The following is a 16,821-nucleotide window of genomic DNA, read 5'->3' on the forward strand; positions in this document are numbered from 1 at the left end:
ACATGTTTCCTGGCTTAAACCATTCATTGTCTTCCTGTTCTGTTCAAACAACTGTCTCTTGGTCTGTGTACAGCTCCTCATGAGCATAATTAAGTGTTTGGGAGCACCCATTTTCCACAGTGTTATTCATAGCTTGTCATGATCCACACAATCAAAAGCCTTTGCATAGTCAGTAAAGCATTGGTTAACATCTATCTGGCAGTCTCTGCTTTCTGCCAAAATCTGTCTGAAGTCAGCAACGATATGCCTCATTCCACATCCTTGTCTGAATCCAGCTTGGACTTCTGACATATCGCTGTCAATGTACTACTGTGCCATTTTTTAAATTATCTTTAGCAAAATTTTACTTGCATATGATATTATCCGATGAGTTCCGCATTCCATTGGATCACCTCTCTTTCGAATAGGCACAAATATGGATCTCTTCCAATCAGATGGTCAGGTAGTTCTCTTCCAAATTTCTTGGCATGGATAAGTGAATGCCTTCAATGCTCTATCAGTTTTTTGAAAGATTTCAATTTGTATTCCATTAGTTCCCAGAACCTTGTTCTTTGCTAATGTCTTCAGTGTACGTTGGACGTCTTCCTTTAAAACCATTGACTTCTGATCATATGTTACCTTTTGAAATGGTTGAACATCGATCATTTCTTTTTGGTACAGTGACTCTGTGTATTCCTTCCATCTTCTTCTTCTTCTCTTTTTTTTTGTAATGGTAAAAATTGCTTTATTTGTGGCAGTTAGTACAAGTCAATAAACACTGATCCCCAAAGGAGAGCTTTTATTTATCAGATTACTGGTCCATAGAGCTCTGAATTAAACTGAACCAACAGCTGGGATGATAAATTGAAGTCAATCCTGCTTCTTGAGAAATGAAACCATGGCCAGCTAATATATAGCATCCACTGTTAAGAAGCATGATGGCTGTAGACAGGAGGGCATCAGCTGCCCCACCCTTTAGTTGCACTAGAATTCCATTACCCTCCTGAAATAGCTTTTGTTTCTATGGAACTTTATTTTTTTCAAACTTCATACATGAAGCTGTACACATGGTCCTCTGGGCAATTTGACAACGATCCAGAAGATTCCATAGCATCTTGGCTCTTGTTCTGCCCACCAACCATGACAACTGAGCACCAGCAATGATGGCAGTCACATCAGAACCAGAACTCTCTTTCCATCTTCTGATGTTTTTGCTTGTCGTGATCCACACAGAATCCTTCAATATTGCAAGTCAAGGCTTGAATTTTTTTCTTCAGTTTTTTCAGCTTGAGAAATGCTAAGCATGTTCTTCCCATTTGGTTTTCTATCTTCAGGTCTTTGCACATTTCACTATAATACTTGTTTTCTCAAGCTGCCCTTTGAAATTTTCTATTTAACTCTTTTGCCTATTCATTTCTTTCATTTGCTTTAGCATCTCTACTCTGGAGAGCAAGTGACATCCATTTGGTCTTTACTTTTTTCCCTGTCTTCTTAATAACCTTTTGCTTTCTTCTTGTATGATGTCCTTTGTGTCATCCCACAACTCTACTAATCTTTGGTCATGAGGATCTAATGCATCAAATCTGTTCTTGAGATGATCTCTGAAATCAGGTGGGATATGTTCAAGGTCATATTTTGGCGCTCGTGGACTTGTTTTAATTTTCTTCAGCTTCAGCCTGAACTTGCATATGAGCAACTGATGGTCTGTTCCAGTCTGCCCCAGCCTTGTTTTCGTTGATAATATGGAGCTTTTCCATAGATGTAGTCAATTTGATTGCTGTGCATTTCATCTGGTGAGGTTCATGTGTATATTTACATTGTTGAAAATGGATATTTGCAATGAATAGTCTTTCAAAATTCTATCATGTGATATCTAGCATAGTTTCTATCACCAAGACCACATTTTCTAACTACTGTCCTTTCCTCTTTGTTTCCAAACTTTGCATTTCAATCACCAGTAATTATCAATACACCTTGATTACATATTTGATCAATTTCAATCTGAAGAAGCTGGTAGAATTTTTCAATTTCATCATCACTGACATTAGTGGTATTAACTGGTCTTCCTTGTAGTAGGTATATGGATATTATCCTATCACAGATGGCATTATATTTCAAGATAGATCTTCAAATGTTCTTTTTTATGACGACTGTGATGTCATTCCTCTTCAATTTGTCATTCCCAGCATAATAAACCATATGATTTTCAGATTCAAAATAGCCCATACCAGTCTGTTTCAGCTCATTAATGCTTAGAATATCAATCTTTATGCATTCCATTTCATTTCTTACAAGTTCCAGTTTTCCTAGATTCATGCTCCATAATTCCATGTTCTGATGACTAGTAGATGTTTACAGTTGTTTTTCCTCATTTTGATTTGTATCCCATCAATAAATGAAGATCCCAAAGGCATTAATTACTCCATTCACATCATTACAGTCAACTTTAGTTTGAGGAGGCAGCTCTTCCCCAGTCATATTTTGAGTGCCTTCCAATCTGGGGGCTCATCTTCCTTCACTGTATCTGACAATATTTTGGTGCTATTCATCATGTTTCAATATTCAATATTCTGGTGCTAACAGTGTTCCATTGCTATTAATAAGGTTTTCAGTGGCTAAACATTAAGTAGTTCTCCTCTCCTTCTTCCTAGTCTGTCTTAGTTTGGAAGCTCAGTTGAAACTTGTCCAGTCTGGGGTAACTCTGTTGGTATTTAACATAACTTCCAGGATCATAGCAACATGCAAGCCACCACAGTATGACAAATTGACAGATGAGTGGTAGGGAGAGGCTGTTAGTACTGGGCAAAATCTGAATCAAGTTAAAATCAAGACAAGCCTTTCAAGTGGTATTTTCTAGGGCAAAACAAAGCATTACAATTTTTTTGAATGAGGCCTGTTCAAGGCTGCCACTAAGCTAGGGAGCAGGGTATGAATCTAGGGCATGTTAAGACAACATAAAATTCAGTTTTGTACTGAGATTTGGCCACTTTTATTTTGTACTGAGATTTGGCCCCTGAGTCCTGTAAAACTTTGGTTAATTTTCAGAGTTCTTTACATGTTTATTCCGATCGTGTTTTCCAGCTGGTTTTATTTGTGTGTGTGTTTGTTTTGGTAGCATTTATGGAGAGCTGAACTCAACACCATTTCTGGTGATGTCCTTGTTTCTCTTGAACCTATACCCTTGAAATTTCCGTGCTCTGCGGTGCCACTTGTTGAGGTCACTGGTAATTCCGTCTGGCTGAATCCATGGGGCCAGTTCCCAGCCCTCCTCTTACCTAACCCATCAGCCACTTTGGATACAACCACTAACTCCCTGATGTACTTTCTCCTGTGGCCTCCAGACCACTGCTCACGCCCTCTTGGTCCACTGTGCTGGCTGGCCCCTCATTGCCAGACCTCTGCACACTGAAGACCCAGGCTCAGCTGGACACTCTTCCCTTTATCTACACCTGTTGGCAAAGGCAACTCATCTTCTCATTTTAAATTCCATTTATATTCTTGTTGTTAAGTGCCATCGAGTGGGTTCTGACTCATAGTGACCCTGTATGGGATTTTTGAGGAGCAGCTGGTGAGTTGGAACCGCCGACCTTTGTGGTATGTTTATCCATCACATTTAACCATCTGACCGTGACCTCTCTCCTGCCTGCCAGCACCCCACCTACAAGCCCATGGTTCTCTCAGACTCCACAGTGCTATCTCACCTTCTCAGTCAGTAGGAGCTCTCTCCTTCCACTCGCGGACCAAACACGTAGGGGTCATTGCTCATTTCTCTCTCAGAGCTAACTGATGGGTTAGCTCACAATCCATTCATCAGTCAATCTGATTGTTTATCCCTCTAATTAGATCCAGAGCAGAGCCCCACCACCTCCACCTACCCAAACCACCATCATCTCACACCTGAATGATTGCAATGGTATCTTCCCAGTTCCTTCTGCCTTTTCCCAGCACAGCAGACCCTAGGACTAGAACACTTATGCAGACCTCTTATGTTCAACCTGAAACGCTTTGCATCAAAGGTCCACCCCTGTTCCTGCCGCTCTGACCAGCACCATCTCTGTGGCCCTGCCTCCTCCTCGCCACCCCAGCCACAGTGGCCTTGTTGTGTTCCTCAAACACAAGCATGTGTCCAACTGACAACTATCCCTCTTTCCCTCGGATATCACATCACCATGGCTCTTCCTCCTGCTTTCTGCTCACTAGTGTAGTCGGTTACAAGTTAGGCTGCTAACTGCAAGGTCAGCAGTTCGAATCTACCAGCTGCTCCTTGGGAGAAAGATGAGGTTTTCTGCTCATGTAAATACTTGCAACCTCAGAAACCCTATACAGGGTTTCTATGAGTCCAAACCAACTCCATGGCATGCAACCACCACCGTCCCCTTAGAGAAATCCAGCCAGACTATGCCCTATTTGACATTACACACCCCACCAACTCCAGATAGCCTTTTTCACTTAGCACTATGCTGGACAATGGACACATAATAATCTGTGTATTACATGTGTCTGTCTCCCCTGGTATGAAGGAGCTGGGGAAGGGTACCAGTTCCTTGTACTCTTTGCTCTTTCTTGTATCCTAGTACATGGTACATCATAGAAGCTCCATGAATTAGTTGAATAAAACTGTTTGCAGAATAAAACTGGTACGAATGAGTTTCTGGCTGTGAGCATGTGACTCTGAGGGTTTCAGTGTGAACGTGTGAAGTGTAGTTATGCAGGTGATGGTACAGACGAGGGCTGCAGATGAGCAATGTGGCTAGACTGTTCAGGCGGAGATGAAAGGTAGGTGGCAGGCCCTAACCAACAGTCCTCCCACCCACAGAAGCGGATGCAGCAGATCATGGCCCACTGCTTCCTGGCTGTCAAATCCAAGCTGGAGTGCAAGCTGGGCTTCTTTGATCTCATAGGCTGTGATTTCCTGATCGATGAGAACTTCAAGGTGCGGTTGAGTTTGGGGGTGATAGAACCAGGTTGGTAGACACAAGTAGGCAGGTGCCATCTGTGCATAGCCTGATGGTCCAGCCAGATCCCACCGTAACCCACCCACCAAGTCCTGGGATGTACCATGTCAAAGAGACTGAACCCCTTGCTCCCTTTTGAGCTGAGTTGTACCCCCTACTCAGAGCAGACAAACCCTTAAGAGCTTTAGCTCCTGAGCAAATAAGGGAAATGAGGCCACCGACACAGTGCCCTGTCCAGCTTAATGGGGACCAGGCTTGGGGATGAGAGCTGTTGACCAATGTTGGTTCAGGTGTGGCTGCTGGAAATGAACTCCAACCCTGCTCTGCACACCAACTGTGAGGTCCTGAAAGAAGTGATCCCTGGCGTGGTCATGGAGACACTGGGTGAGCCCCTCGTGCCTACACACCGTCAGGACCCCTGTTCACTGCCTTCTCACCCTCTCCCCCAAATGCAGATGCCCACAAACCTGGCCCTCCAACCCAAAAAGAAGGGCCTGCCTGGAGCCCCATACCTCTGCTCATGTTTGCAGAAAAAGATCACCCTATCTTTCACCTCATCTCCCCAACCCAAGAAAAACCTAAGTCCCATTCCCTACGGTCTTTATTCCTCCCGCCGCCCACCCGCTAACACCCCTCTGTCGCCTTCCTTACACCTACAGACCTGGCGCTGGAAACCTTCCAGAAGAGCTTGCGTGGCCAAAAGATGCTGCCCCTACTGTCGCAGCGCCGCTTTGTGCTTCTGCATAACGGTGAGACGGACCTGTGGCCGCGCTTGAGCGGCTCCCGCCTGGCCTGCCGCCCCCCACCCGTGCCGTCGGGACCCCGGCCCTCCTGCGAAACCGGCCCTTCGGCGCCGCAGTCCCAGACCCCGGCCCCGGACAGGCCGGGTGCGCGCAGGCCAGGGCCGCCCCGGGGTGCAGGCAGTGGGAGGCCCTCCACGGCCCAGCGGCGCTCTCGGCAGCCCCAGGAGGCTGAAAACCTTGCGCCCGGCCTCACCAGGCCCCCGCTTGACCTCTGGGACGCCGAGGCTCCGGGTGCAGGGCTGCAGCTAGCTACTGGCGAGGCCCTGGCGCCCGAGCCCTACCCGGGGCCAGCGGAGGACGATCATGAGGAGGCCAAGGAACGCAAAGCCGCAGGCCACCGGGGCTCCTAACCAGTAGCGCCCCTGGCACACGCCCTCTCAGGGACCTATAAAGGCTACTTTGTTACAAACGCGGCTTCGCAGCAGGTCAGGCAGAGCTCAGCCCGCCCGCCCTTCACGCGCCCTAGAGATCCCGGATGGACGCCCTCCTCTGGCCCTCAGCCACTTCCTCTGCTCGGTCTCAGAGGCCGGTCTTGGGACGAGGTAGGGAAGGGGGTCCGTAGGCAAGGAAAGAGGGGCCTCTGCCACCGCAGAATGGGGAGCCCACCACTTGAGCAGCCCCCTGCCCTCGCCTGCCAGCTCCTCAGCCCAGATACCCCTGCTCCCACAAATTAGGGGCGGGGGCGGGGGCAGTCGGGGAGGGACTCTGGCAGTCTGCGCCCAGGGCGCAAAGAGATTGAGTCCAAGATGCTGACCTGGAAGGAGACCACGCCTCAAAGCCACCTCCTCCTCCTCCAAATTAGAGCCTACCCATCACCCTCTTCTACCTCTCACCAGCAGCTCCAGGCCCTCAGAGTCGGTACAAAGCCTCTTTGTACCCCCCGACGCAAGTCAGCGCCCATCTCACCTGTCATCAGCACCCTGTCTGCTCCCCACCTCTCCAATTTCCCCCTCCCTTGATGCTCCTGATGCCCTGCCTTTCGCAATAGGTTTAACTCCTACCCTGCCCCCACCAACAACCCTTCAGACCCGAGACTTCGACCCCAGCACAGTCTGGGCACTGAGGGAGGCTCTTGAGGAGATACTCAGTTGGCTCGGAGGAGTGGGCTCAGACTCCCGTTTCCGCGGGGGGCCCATAGTCAGGCACCGCTAGAGGGCGCCCTCGACCGCCGTATGTCACGAAGGCAAAGGGCAAGGAGCGGGTGCATTGGGACAGAGGCAGAGGAAGGGGGTCCCAACAATTTCTACTGTCCCTGTTGGAGAAAAGAGGAAACTAAGGCTCAGAGAGGAAAGAAGATGACCCCACAGCAACTGTGACCCCGATAGTCACATCCTGTCCTGTCCCACCCCACCCACCCTGCTGGACCCCACCTGCTGCAGTGATAACTGCAGTCTACTGTGTGGGATCCCAGTTGAGAGGCAAGAGCACACATTTGTCACTGTATGACCAGGGTCCTGAAGCCCCCAGTCCCTTCCAGCAGATCTAGGTGGGCTCTCCCCCTCTAAATTGCCTCTCAGATACTTGAAGACAGGGAATTGAGGCCGAGGTCAGAAGAGATGATTTGAGGCAGCCTCACATAGGGTATCTTTGGAAATCCCCACAGGGTCGCCTCCCAACACCACTATTGTCCTCCCATGTCCTGACTCCATTCTGGCATCTGTATCTGATGTCTCCCACCCCTTTCCCTTTCCAAAGACACTGGCCTGGCCAATGCCGTGATGTTCCCAATACTGTGATGCCTTATGACCATGGTCCCCATGGTGTGTGTCCCCATGGTGGTCGTCAGCACTGTTCAGCGCTCCCCACTGGCCAGGGGTCCTGTGCCCCTCCCCCCATGTCACTCTGCAGGAGAAGCCCCAGGTACATTTCCCTGCTGCTGAAGAGGGAATAGTACCACCTGAGAACCTACTTGGAACCTGGGCCTAGGGGAGGAATGTCACATCTGCAGTGTGGCTGCCCTATCCTGAACTCCCAGGTTACCACCGAAGGTTTGGGCTATACCTGCTGCCTGGTGGCCCCCTACCCTTCAAAGCCTGAGCAGATATCAGTGAATAAATAAGCCTTCTGAGAGTGCTACTCCTTCACTCTGGGGGTGTTATACAATCATCTGGGTCCCCCACTCTACCTGCACCCCTGAGTTTGACCCCTGCTGTGGCTTCAGGAGACACGTGTGGAGCCACTTCCTGAAGGGCTGCCCTCCATCTTCCGCCCCTTCCCTTACTCCTCTCTCCTTCTGTCCCTCCTCTCCTGCTTCTCTGTCCCCTTCTCCTTCCCACCACCTCCTTCCTCTTTCTCATCCTTTCCCACTTGCCCTCTCTGGAGGGAATTCTCCAGAAGGGAATACTGGGAGAACTCAGTGCCTTCCATTGCAGAACATGTGGGTGGGTTCTAGAGCTCTCCAGCTCTGATCCAGGGGTACACACCACCATCTTCCCCCACTCCTCTACCTACCCACCTCTAACACCATCCCTGAGTCCCTGTCTATTCTGAGGAACAGGTGGGTCCAGGCTGTTATCTGGGCACTCACTGGGGTCTCACTCAACCTCTGACACACAGGGTCCACGGCCAGCCACACAGGAAGCCCCAAGAAATGGGGGCTGCAAGCCCATGGAGCACTCCCCCCAGATTCATCACACTCCCAGCAGCCCAGTCATTTGGGTCCCCCTCAGTCTCTGGAAACTGTTTAATGAGATACAAGGAGCACTCTTAAAAGGACCCCAAGCTGAAGCTTCCTAGAAAGACTGCATCCGTGGTGGGTGGGGGCTTGTGTCTCCTTTCCCTGCCCCCAACAAAGCTGTTTGGGGGACCTTGAAGACCTCATAGGGGAGGTAAGGCCACATCCCAAATGAATAGTCAGCCACAGCAGAGAGGGTGGATAGGGCCCCTAGTGGCCTGGCAGCCTGGTCTATTTGATTGTTGTTGTTGTTGTTATGTGCCATGGAATCGGTTCCGACTCATAGCGACCCTGTACAGGGTTTCCAAGGCTGTAAATCTTTTTGGGAGCAGAGCGCCTCATCTTACTCCCATGGAACAGCTGGTAGTTTCAAACTGCTGACCTTGAGGTTCGCAGCCAGATTCGCAACCATTATTCTACCAGGTCTATTTGATTAGTGGTCCCAATGTTCCATCAAGTGGGGCAGCCTGGGACCACGGCCCCCTCCACTGGCCCCTGGGGTTCTGAGATTGAGACCAGGCAAAGAGGGCCAATGGCCAGTCCAGGCTATGAAGGAAAACCCCCTTCTGTCCCTATCCCTGCTCCCACCTTAGCACTCTGTCCAGCTTTGGGGATGGGATCCCCACACTGGAGGAGTCTCAGTGTAGGGAGGGGCAGGAGTCAGGTGAGGGGGGTGGAGGTTGGGTGGGAACCACTGTGGCCGGAAGTGTTTCTGGGAACAAGAGGGTGGACCCTTATCTGAGGCCCTTATCTGAGGCTGAACAGACAACCGCTATAACAAGTGTGGGAAAAGGGCCATGGTTTCCGGAACAGCTGACATTGGCTCCTGAGGGCACAGAGTTACTGGCAAGGCAGGGTCTCCCCTAGAAACCCCTGCACACCTTCCTCACACCGCCCCATACAATATTTCTGGGCCTGGAGCCCTGCTTTCCCCCTCACCCTTTTAGCTCCAAACTTGGACTTGTCATGTGTCCCCTACCTAGAGCCCAGGGTGAGACTTTGGTCCACCTCCACTCGACACCTCCTGCCCCACAGCAGGACTCCAGCCTGAACCCTTGGGCACCCCTTTCTGTTCACCCACCCCAATTCAGTCCTACTGTGTGCCAGCTACTGCACCCAGAGCAGGGGTCCTGACAAAAGTCTGTGGGCTTTGGGGATATGGAAGGATGGCTGGAGGGGAGATCTAGAGGGAAGCCAGTACCAGGGGGGACCAGGGGCAGAGCTAAAGCTGCTGGATGGGGATTACTCCTCAACACCTCCCAAAGTCCAGAGTCCGCTACCGCTTCCCTTCCATGTGCCCCTGACTCCTAAAGTTGCTTTGGCCCTTTTCCCAGCACCTTTTTGTCCCTGGAGATCTCAGGGGGTGTTGTTAAGTGCCATTGAGTTGGTTCCGACCCATAGCAACCCTGTATAGAGTTTCTGAGGAACAACTGGTGAGCTTGAATTATTGACCTTGCAGTTCAAACAGCTTTACAGTCTGGCAAAGTATAAACAACCTCAGATGGCTTCTAGTGGGAGCTGGGACACCTTGTAGACAGGGTGGTACCAGGAAAGGACAATGAAGAAGGTGGTCAGCTAAGGACATAGAACACAAGTCCCCATAGGGACTCATGAGAGTGTTGACTGGAGAGGGAAGGGGCCCACAAGAATCCCCCACCCCACTTTGGAATCCCCCACCCACCCTTTGTCAGCACTCCTGCCACCCGCCCCATGACACGCAATGTGGGGCTGGCTATGTATGAGGAGTTTCCGCGCTGACTCAGGTGGCTCAGTGCCCAGAATCTCAGTTCAGGCACGTCACCAGCTGGTTTCCTGGGACAGTCCCAGAGTCTGTGGTGTCCCTAACTCCCTCCCCCCATGGTGCAGAGTGGAGTTTGTGCTTGGGGAGGGTCCTAGGATGACCACAAGCACTCTGGGAGAGGAAGTGGTGGGGGGCAGGGCTTCAGCAAGGCTAAACTGTCCCCTGGGTCTCTTTCATGGTGTCCTTTCCAGGCCCTCTTCCTCCAGTCATGGTTAGTGCTGTTGTCCCTCCCATTTCAGCCCCTGACTGCCACCCAGACCTGTTTCCAAGTCACTGGCAGCCTGGATTGGGGGCATTTTCTCTACTGGTTTATTCTGCTAGTATGTGCCTCTTCCTGCCACAAGGCCTCACTCTCAAGTCCAAGACCACAGCGGGCAGGGGAAGTGGGTGGGTAGGGTATCTTGTTTGAGTCAAGTCCTGAGGAATCATTGATAACCTGCTTTCAGGGTTCAAGGGCATTGTCCACCATTCCCAGGAGTCCCCTTGCCACCCTGGGAAACTGGGCTCTTCACAGTCCATGTCCCCAAGCCCCTTGCATCAGGTTAGCATTGCCTCCTCCCTCAGTAGCTCTAAGAAGCCTATGTGTTATGCAGTGTGGACAGGGCAGAGGTGGGGAGTCAAGAGCTCCTCCCTATGAGCTGGGCCCATTGCAAGTGGGGGACAGGTGAGTCAGGGAGATTACTGAAATAGGAGTGGGGCACTGGGGGAGGCTCCATGTCTAGGGGCTGGCATTTTAGGCAGAGGATGGGACCAGGTGTGCCAGCACCCTGAGGGTGCTCCTGCCGAAACTGGTCTGCGCTGGTGTGGGATGTGGGGCGGGCACAGTCACACCCAGGACAGTGTGTTAAGGTTCTTATCACAACAGCTGGCAGCCAGTAGAGGGGAGGGGGCCAGCAAGGCCAACCCAGATCACTCTGAGGCTGTCCCCCAAGATAGTGAATGCTGGGCCGATTTCCTCCTGGGCACAGCATCTGAGTAAGGCCAGCAAAGACTTTCCCTGGGCCTCTGGAGGGGAGGGATCCTGCCCTCCCCGCCCCCATTGTGGCTTCTCTCGGCAGATGATCGGGGAGGGGGGCTTGGACAGGGCTGCCACAGGCAGAGGAGGTGGGATTGTAACAGCACAACAAGTCTTCTGGAGCCTCCAGAGCCTAGCCTCTGTGCCAGGACTGGAATGTTCCCTGACTGTTCCCACCCAAGCCCAGCTGGGAACCCCCAGGGGAGGACAGACCTTGTCTGTCCCCTCATGACACCCTGTGCAGCGACCCAATACCCAAAAAACACTTCCATGTAAGTAATTCAACAAGTGTTAATTAACAGACCACCAGACTGGACCAAGCACAGGGTGCCCACGGTACAGCTCTTGGGCCAGGTCAGCATTCTGGCCTGTGGACTCCACCCAGCAGGGCTGGCAAGGGAAGGACTGTGGCTAAAGCTTGGTCTGTGTCTCCCATAAGGCCCAGCCACTACAACTGCCTCTTCTGCATGGTCAAGGGGCACATGACTGCTCACCATCTCACACCCACTTCCACCATCGCGGGGAGCAGGGCTGGGCCCGGAGCTGGGGCTGAAGCAGGACCCGCCTCCCCTCACACTTGGGCCAGCTTCTGGGAGGGTCTGCTTTGTACTGCAAGTCCAGGACTCCAGCCACTCAAGAAGGTAGCCAGGCCTCACACCCACAAGTCCCTGTGCCGGCCATGGCCCTTGTCCTCCACCAGCCGCTCCCCACGTTCTTCCTCAGGAAACTGGTAGCTTCGAGAGTCCTCAGCGGGTGATAGCTCCAGGGGCAGCTGCGTCCCTGCAGGAAGAAACTGTCAGTGGTGGCTAGAAACCCCAGCTCCCCACCCAGGGCACAACTGACCTCGGTGCCACACACGTGTTCTCCTTAGCTCCCAGATGCACAGGCCCAGCTGGGTGGCAGCCAGGACAAGGATGCAGGTGGCCATAGCAAGTAGGACCAGGGTCAGCAGGTGGCATGGCTCAGTAGTGGACACTGGGCTACACACAGTGTTGTGAGTCTTGTTTCCGGGAAACACAGTGGAGAATCCAAGCCGGGAACAGCTGGACACACACAGAGAGGTACCCTCAGGGCGGTGACCAGGCAGTACTCCCCAAGCTGCTTCCTCTGAGCTGTTTAGGGGTTACCATGGGGCCCTGGGTGTCACTGCACTGGGATGGAGTGTGGAGATACCATTCAGCTCCCAGCCTGGTCCCCCCAGAGTGGCTCTAGGCTCCTTGGATCCTCCCAGAGGTCCCCCAGAACTCACTCAGCCCTCGGCTTGCAATGGCCAGCATGGTCCTCAGAGAAGGTTCCAGGAGCACAGTCAATGCATGTAAAGCCAAATTTGAAATTCCCTGGGAACAGACAGCTAGGCTGCAGGGGTGCTGGGTGGATATCGTGGGGTTGCAATGACAGTGTCCCCCACCCCCCACCCCACCAAGCCATCCATTCAACAGAGATCTTCGAGGCCACAGGATTGCAGACCCGAAGAGACGCAAGTTCTGGGATAAAGCAGCAAGTTGGCCTGTTCCAGACCCCTGTGGGTAAAGCGGTTATCTCAGGTGGACATGCGCAAAATGGTGTGGGTTGGAGGGAGGACTCAGTAGGAAAAACCAGCAGATACAGACCAGGAAGCCAGCAGCAGGGGTCCCAGAGAAAGGGACTGAAGCTGACACCCTGCTGGCTCAGATGGAGCAACCTCCCCTCCAACCACAGCCCACAGGCGACCCCAGTCCTTATCCACTAATGTAAACCCCACCCCCAGCTCCTGACTCTCAGCCAGCCCCACCCATCACAGGTGGCTCGACCTCAAGAGGCGGTACAACGCACATTCCAGAGAAGGAAAGGGTTGATCTCCAGTGGGACTATGTTAGGGAGTAGAGGACAGGGCTGGTTGTCAAGCTGTCCCATGCTGGGTGTCCCATGCTCGAAATACAGCCAGTGAAGAGGAGGCACTGACAGCCTCAACTAGAAGGAGAGACCTAAGGGAAGACCACCTCTCTCACACCTACATCATGCCTGCCTGCTCACCTACCCACATACTCACTCAGTTGCTCTGGCAGCCTCGAGACTCACCTTGGGCCTGTGCCTCCTTGCCCAGTGGGCATGGGTGGTGCTTGCAGTTGTTGCACTCTGGATCTCCGCAGTGATACTCTGGCTGGACGCACATGCAATCCCTCTCTGGACAGGTCTCCATGCCTGTGGTGGGGGCCAAGGCAGCTCCTCAACACCATGATAGAAGGATCCTGGGCTCTGTCTCTACCTTGTCACCCCCCTACTGCCCTGAGCTGCTCTTCTCAAGTGACCAGGGTCTGACCCTGCTGGACAACTGTCTGGGGGCTTCCTGAGGACCCTAGACAGGAGACCTATCCCCATATTCCCTTTCTACCCCTAACACTACTACCAACTCCTGCACCCCCAGGTGCTGGGTGAACACCTAAGACTGTTACCTGTACCCACACCTGAGTGACTTGCTGTCCACCACACCAACCACCACATTCACAGGTCTGAGGCCCTAAAGCTATCTCCCACTTGTAGGCCAGTAGGGTGAGGTTCTAGGAGTGTTTCTGCCCCCCTCCCTCCCCACCCCCCGCCTCCCCTCTCCCCAAGATGGGCAGGAGACAGTCTGGGTGAAAGTTGAGATCTTACTGTCACCTCAGGGTCCCTTGAGATCTCACTGTCACTTCAAGCCCACTCTGGGTGTACTCTCTCACCCCTTTGCCCCTAAGCTGGAAGCCAATCATTCGCTCCCTCCCAAGAAGGCCTTTGACCACCTCACCGGGTCCTTGTTTCCTCCTTAGCAATGAGACTTGTCACATGGCTTACTTGGGGGGCAGGTACGGCAGCAGCGCGAGTTGTTCCCATTCCCGCGCAGAATGCGACCGGGACCGCAGCTCGACCCCTCGTTGGGGTTCTGACCCAGGCTGAGAGACCAGAGGAGCGCGACGCTGCACCAGGTCACCAGCGAGCACATCCCTCCAAAACCGACAGACCTGTCCCTGGTTTTTGAGGATCCTGACACTTCCACCCCCACCCCCGGCACGCCCCCAGACACGCCCCCCGACACGTCTTTTCAGGACCTATCAGCAGTGCTAGTACCACCGCCGCTGGGTACTAGGCATCTGTGAGCGCTGGGCACACGGGGCTAGAGTGGCGGGATCTAGGGAGGCAGGAGACGTGTGTGGTTCCTGAGCCCCTCGCCTCACTGCGCTGGGAGGGGAAGGCAGCCAGGGTCTGCGGCCTTGGGTGCCGGATGCTGGTAGGCGGAGGTATCAAGTATCACGTCACTAAGCGATCCCCAGTTTCCCACACGTGTACCCCCTTCCGAGTGAGTCCTGCCCCCTGGTTGAGCCCCCATTGTTCCTGGCTGAGCTTCTGAACCTCTAAGACACTTCCTCTCATCTCCAGATAGGGTGAGAGGAAGCACCTTATCTCACTAAGTCTCCAACCTCAACCCTACACCTTCCTGGGATTGTATCCACACCCACCAGCCTGGGCTGTCCCACCCACGCAGCAAACTAGCTCTGACCTGAGGCGTCCTGGGACCACCAGGCCAGGTTGGAAAGAGGCTCCGCTTCTACTTGGGCACTTGGAGGGCCGGGCTGGGTGATTTCCAGCCCTGTGAACCCCTTCCCCATTGCTTAGAGACCCCTTGGCAGCTTCCAGCCACAGGCCCAGGAGGAGTTGGTGAAAGGAGGGGCCTGACTGTCACTATCAGGTGTTTCCAGAAAAGGTACCTGAAGTTCTGAGGAAGTGGTCATTCGGGTGTCTGAGAAAGCCGTCTAGCTCACATCTCTCAATTTCTTCATCTTCCCTCCCCCCTCCCTCCTCCACCACACACACACACACACACACACAAGTTCCATCCACCTGGTCCAGGGCCACAGAAAGCTTAGCCTCCATCCCCTCCCCCAGGCCATTTGCTCATCCCCAGGCACCAAAACTTCTCCGATTCTGCCTCCTTGGATGGCTCCACCTGAGAGTTCTACCCTCAGCCTCCCCACAATCTCCCAATCCCAGCATAGGGAAAATTGATGGAAACTTCTGGGCATGGGGGTAGGAGACTGGAAGCTTGACACAATGTGACTATGATGTTGCCCACAGGCTGGAGGTATGGAGAAGGCCATGATACAGAAGCTTGAAGCTGCTACCTCCCCAATGAGCTCATTCCCTTTTCTGTGGGGGCTACAGGGACTGAATTTATTGTTCCCAAATCCAAGATGTGGGAGCCCCTTTCAGAGAGGTAAACCTCACATCACTGCAGGATAAGGGGGGGTCAGGGTCCTCTCAGTCGGTCTGTGGCTCAGGCTGCCCCACACGTGTGTGTGGCACACAATAATGGAATCTGTTCTCTTGAGGTTGACCCCTGGCAGCTGGAGATCCATGTTCAGCTCCGTGAAGTTGGGAAATGACTCTACCACATGTTAACAGAAAGGAGGCTATCTGATATTTGCAGATGCTGGAACAACATCTGGACACCAGCTAAGGGAAGGTATCCCAAGTAGAATGAGGAAGGGCTGCTAGCACTTGCGCTACTCCTCATTGTAGAAGATCTAAGAGTTGATCTTAGGGCAGAAAGTATCACCCCTAATGTGGGTGCATGCCTACTGATCCCCAGAAGATATGACAAACCCTGCAAGTGATATTTATCAGATTGTTGAGTGTCAGTTGGTCCTCAGGAAGCAGAGACTGAGTTAGAAGTGCCAGTGGTTTTAGGGGTAACACAAGACGGGGCAGCAGCAGCCCTAGCCCACACTGCCGAGCCAACAAAGCCCTGGCCAGCCCTATGAAGGGAACTGGTGTGCTCAGATGTGAAGATGCAGCCAGCTCAGCTCTGCACAGAACAAGTAGTGTAGGTGCACTGGACAGAGATCCTTCCTGTGATTGCACATGGGCATTATAGCTCATAGGTCGTGTGTACAGTGACATGGCAGCTTGTGGACAAGGCCAAAGGCAAGAGTCATGTCAGCAAAATGTCAGTGCCCATTCAGGGCCTCCCCCTGAAGGGTTCCCACCATTTATCCCTCTCAAATACAGCATGCTGTGCAGTGTGCTCCCGAGGCAAGACTGTATATCTGTATGGTGTACTTCTGGGAATGGGAGTGGGGAGCTGAAAGCTTGGCAAGTGAAGGGGACACAATGTGACTGTGGTGTTGCCCACAGGTTGGAGGCATGGTGAAGACCATGATACAGAAGCCTGAAGCTATTACATGTACCTACATATATGTATGGCTAAGTACCCTGCTATAAAAATGGCATGACATCAGAACTCCTTGTCTAATTTTACAAGGGTCGAGCAGAATCATTAAGATCACCATCAGCCCAAGGACGGATTTCTATAAGGTGGACGCAACACACATCCACTCTCCAACCTTTTTACCATTTCTTACACCAATCACCCCTCCCATAGCAGTGGGAGTCTGCTTCTCTGCTGGGTTTGATAATCTCAATATTATGGAGTTTATTAAAGGAGCTCTGGTAGCGTTGTTGTTGTCAGGTGCCATCAAGTCGGAACCAACTCATAGCGACTCCATGCACAGCAGAATGAAACAATGTCCAATCCTGGGCCAACCTCACTACCGCTGCCACACTTGAGTCCATCAATGATGCCA

General features: G+C 52.4%; 2 protein-coding genes across 2 annotated transcripts in view; one reads left to right on the forward strand and one right to left on the reverse strand.

Moving 5' to 3' along the window:
* The window catches only part of LOC102817938 (protein polyglycylase TTLL10-like), a 49,525-nt gene extending 43,438 nt beyond the window's left edge, over positions 1-6,087 (forward strand). The window contains exons 13-15 of the mRNA XM_006871758.1: positions 4,796-4,912; positions 5,225-5,318; positions 5,594-6,087. Coding sequence (XP_006871820.1) covers positions 4,796-4,912; positions 5,225-5,318; positions 5,594-6,087 — 705 coding nt within the window. The remainder of the gene's footprint in view (positions 1-4,795; positions 4,913-5,224; positions 5,319-5,593) is intronic.
* Positions 6,088-11,879: 5,792 nt separating this feature from the next.
* On the reverse strand, positions 11,880-14,183 carry TNFRSF18 (tumor necrosis factor receptor superfamily, member 18). The gene is made up of 5 exons (XM_006871759.1): positions 14,036-14,183; positions 13,286-13,408; positions 12,477-12,564; positions 12,071-12,270; positions 11,880-12,007 (listed from the first exon to the last, which is right to left on the reverse strand). Exons 1-5 carry the CDS (start codon positions 14,181-14,183, stop codon positions 11,880-11,882), a joined length of 687 nt encoding a protein of 228 aa, XP_006871821.1.
* Between the last annotated feature and the right edge of the window lie 2,638 nt (positions 14,184-16,821).

This window comes from Chrysochloris asiatica, unplaced genomic scaffold (assembly GCF_000296735.1).
Source record: "Chrysochloris asiatica unplaced genomic scaffold, ChrAsi1.0 scaffold00173, whole genome shotgun sequence".
Taxonomy (NCBI): domain Eukaryota; kingdom Metazoa; phylum Chordata; class Mammalia; order Afrosoricida; family Chrysochloridae; genus Chrysochloris; species Chrysochloris asiatica.

Bases quoted from the DNA above. Each gene is read 5' to 3' on its own strand.
- TNFRSF18 (XM_006871759.1), bottom strand. From the start codon at position 14,183: ATGTGCTCGCTGGTGACCTGGTGCAGCGTCGCGCTCCTCTGGTCTCTC. The intron at 12,271-12,476 runs GTGAGTTCTGGG...GTGTGTGTCCAG, and splicing joins CATTGCAAGCCGAGGGCTGA to CTGTTCCCGGCTTGGATTCT. The intron at 12,008-12,070 runs GTCAGTTGTGCC...TTCTTCCTGCAG, and splicing joins AACACGTGTGTGGCACCGAG to GGACGCAGCTGCCCCTGGAG.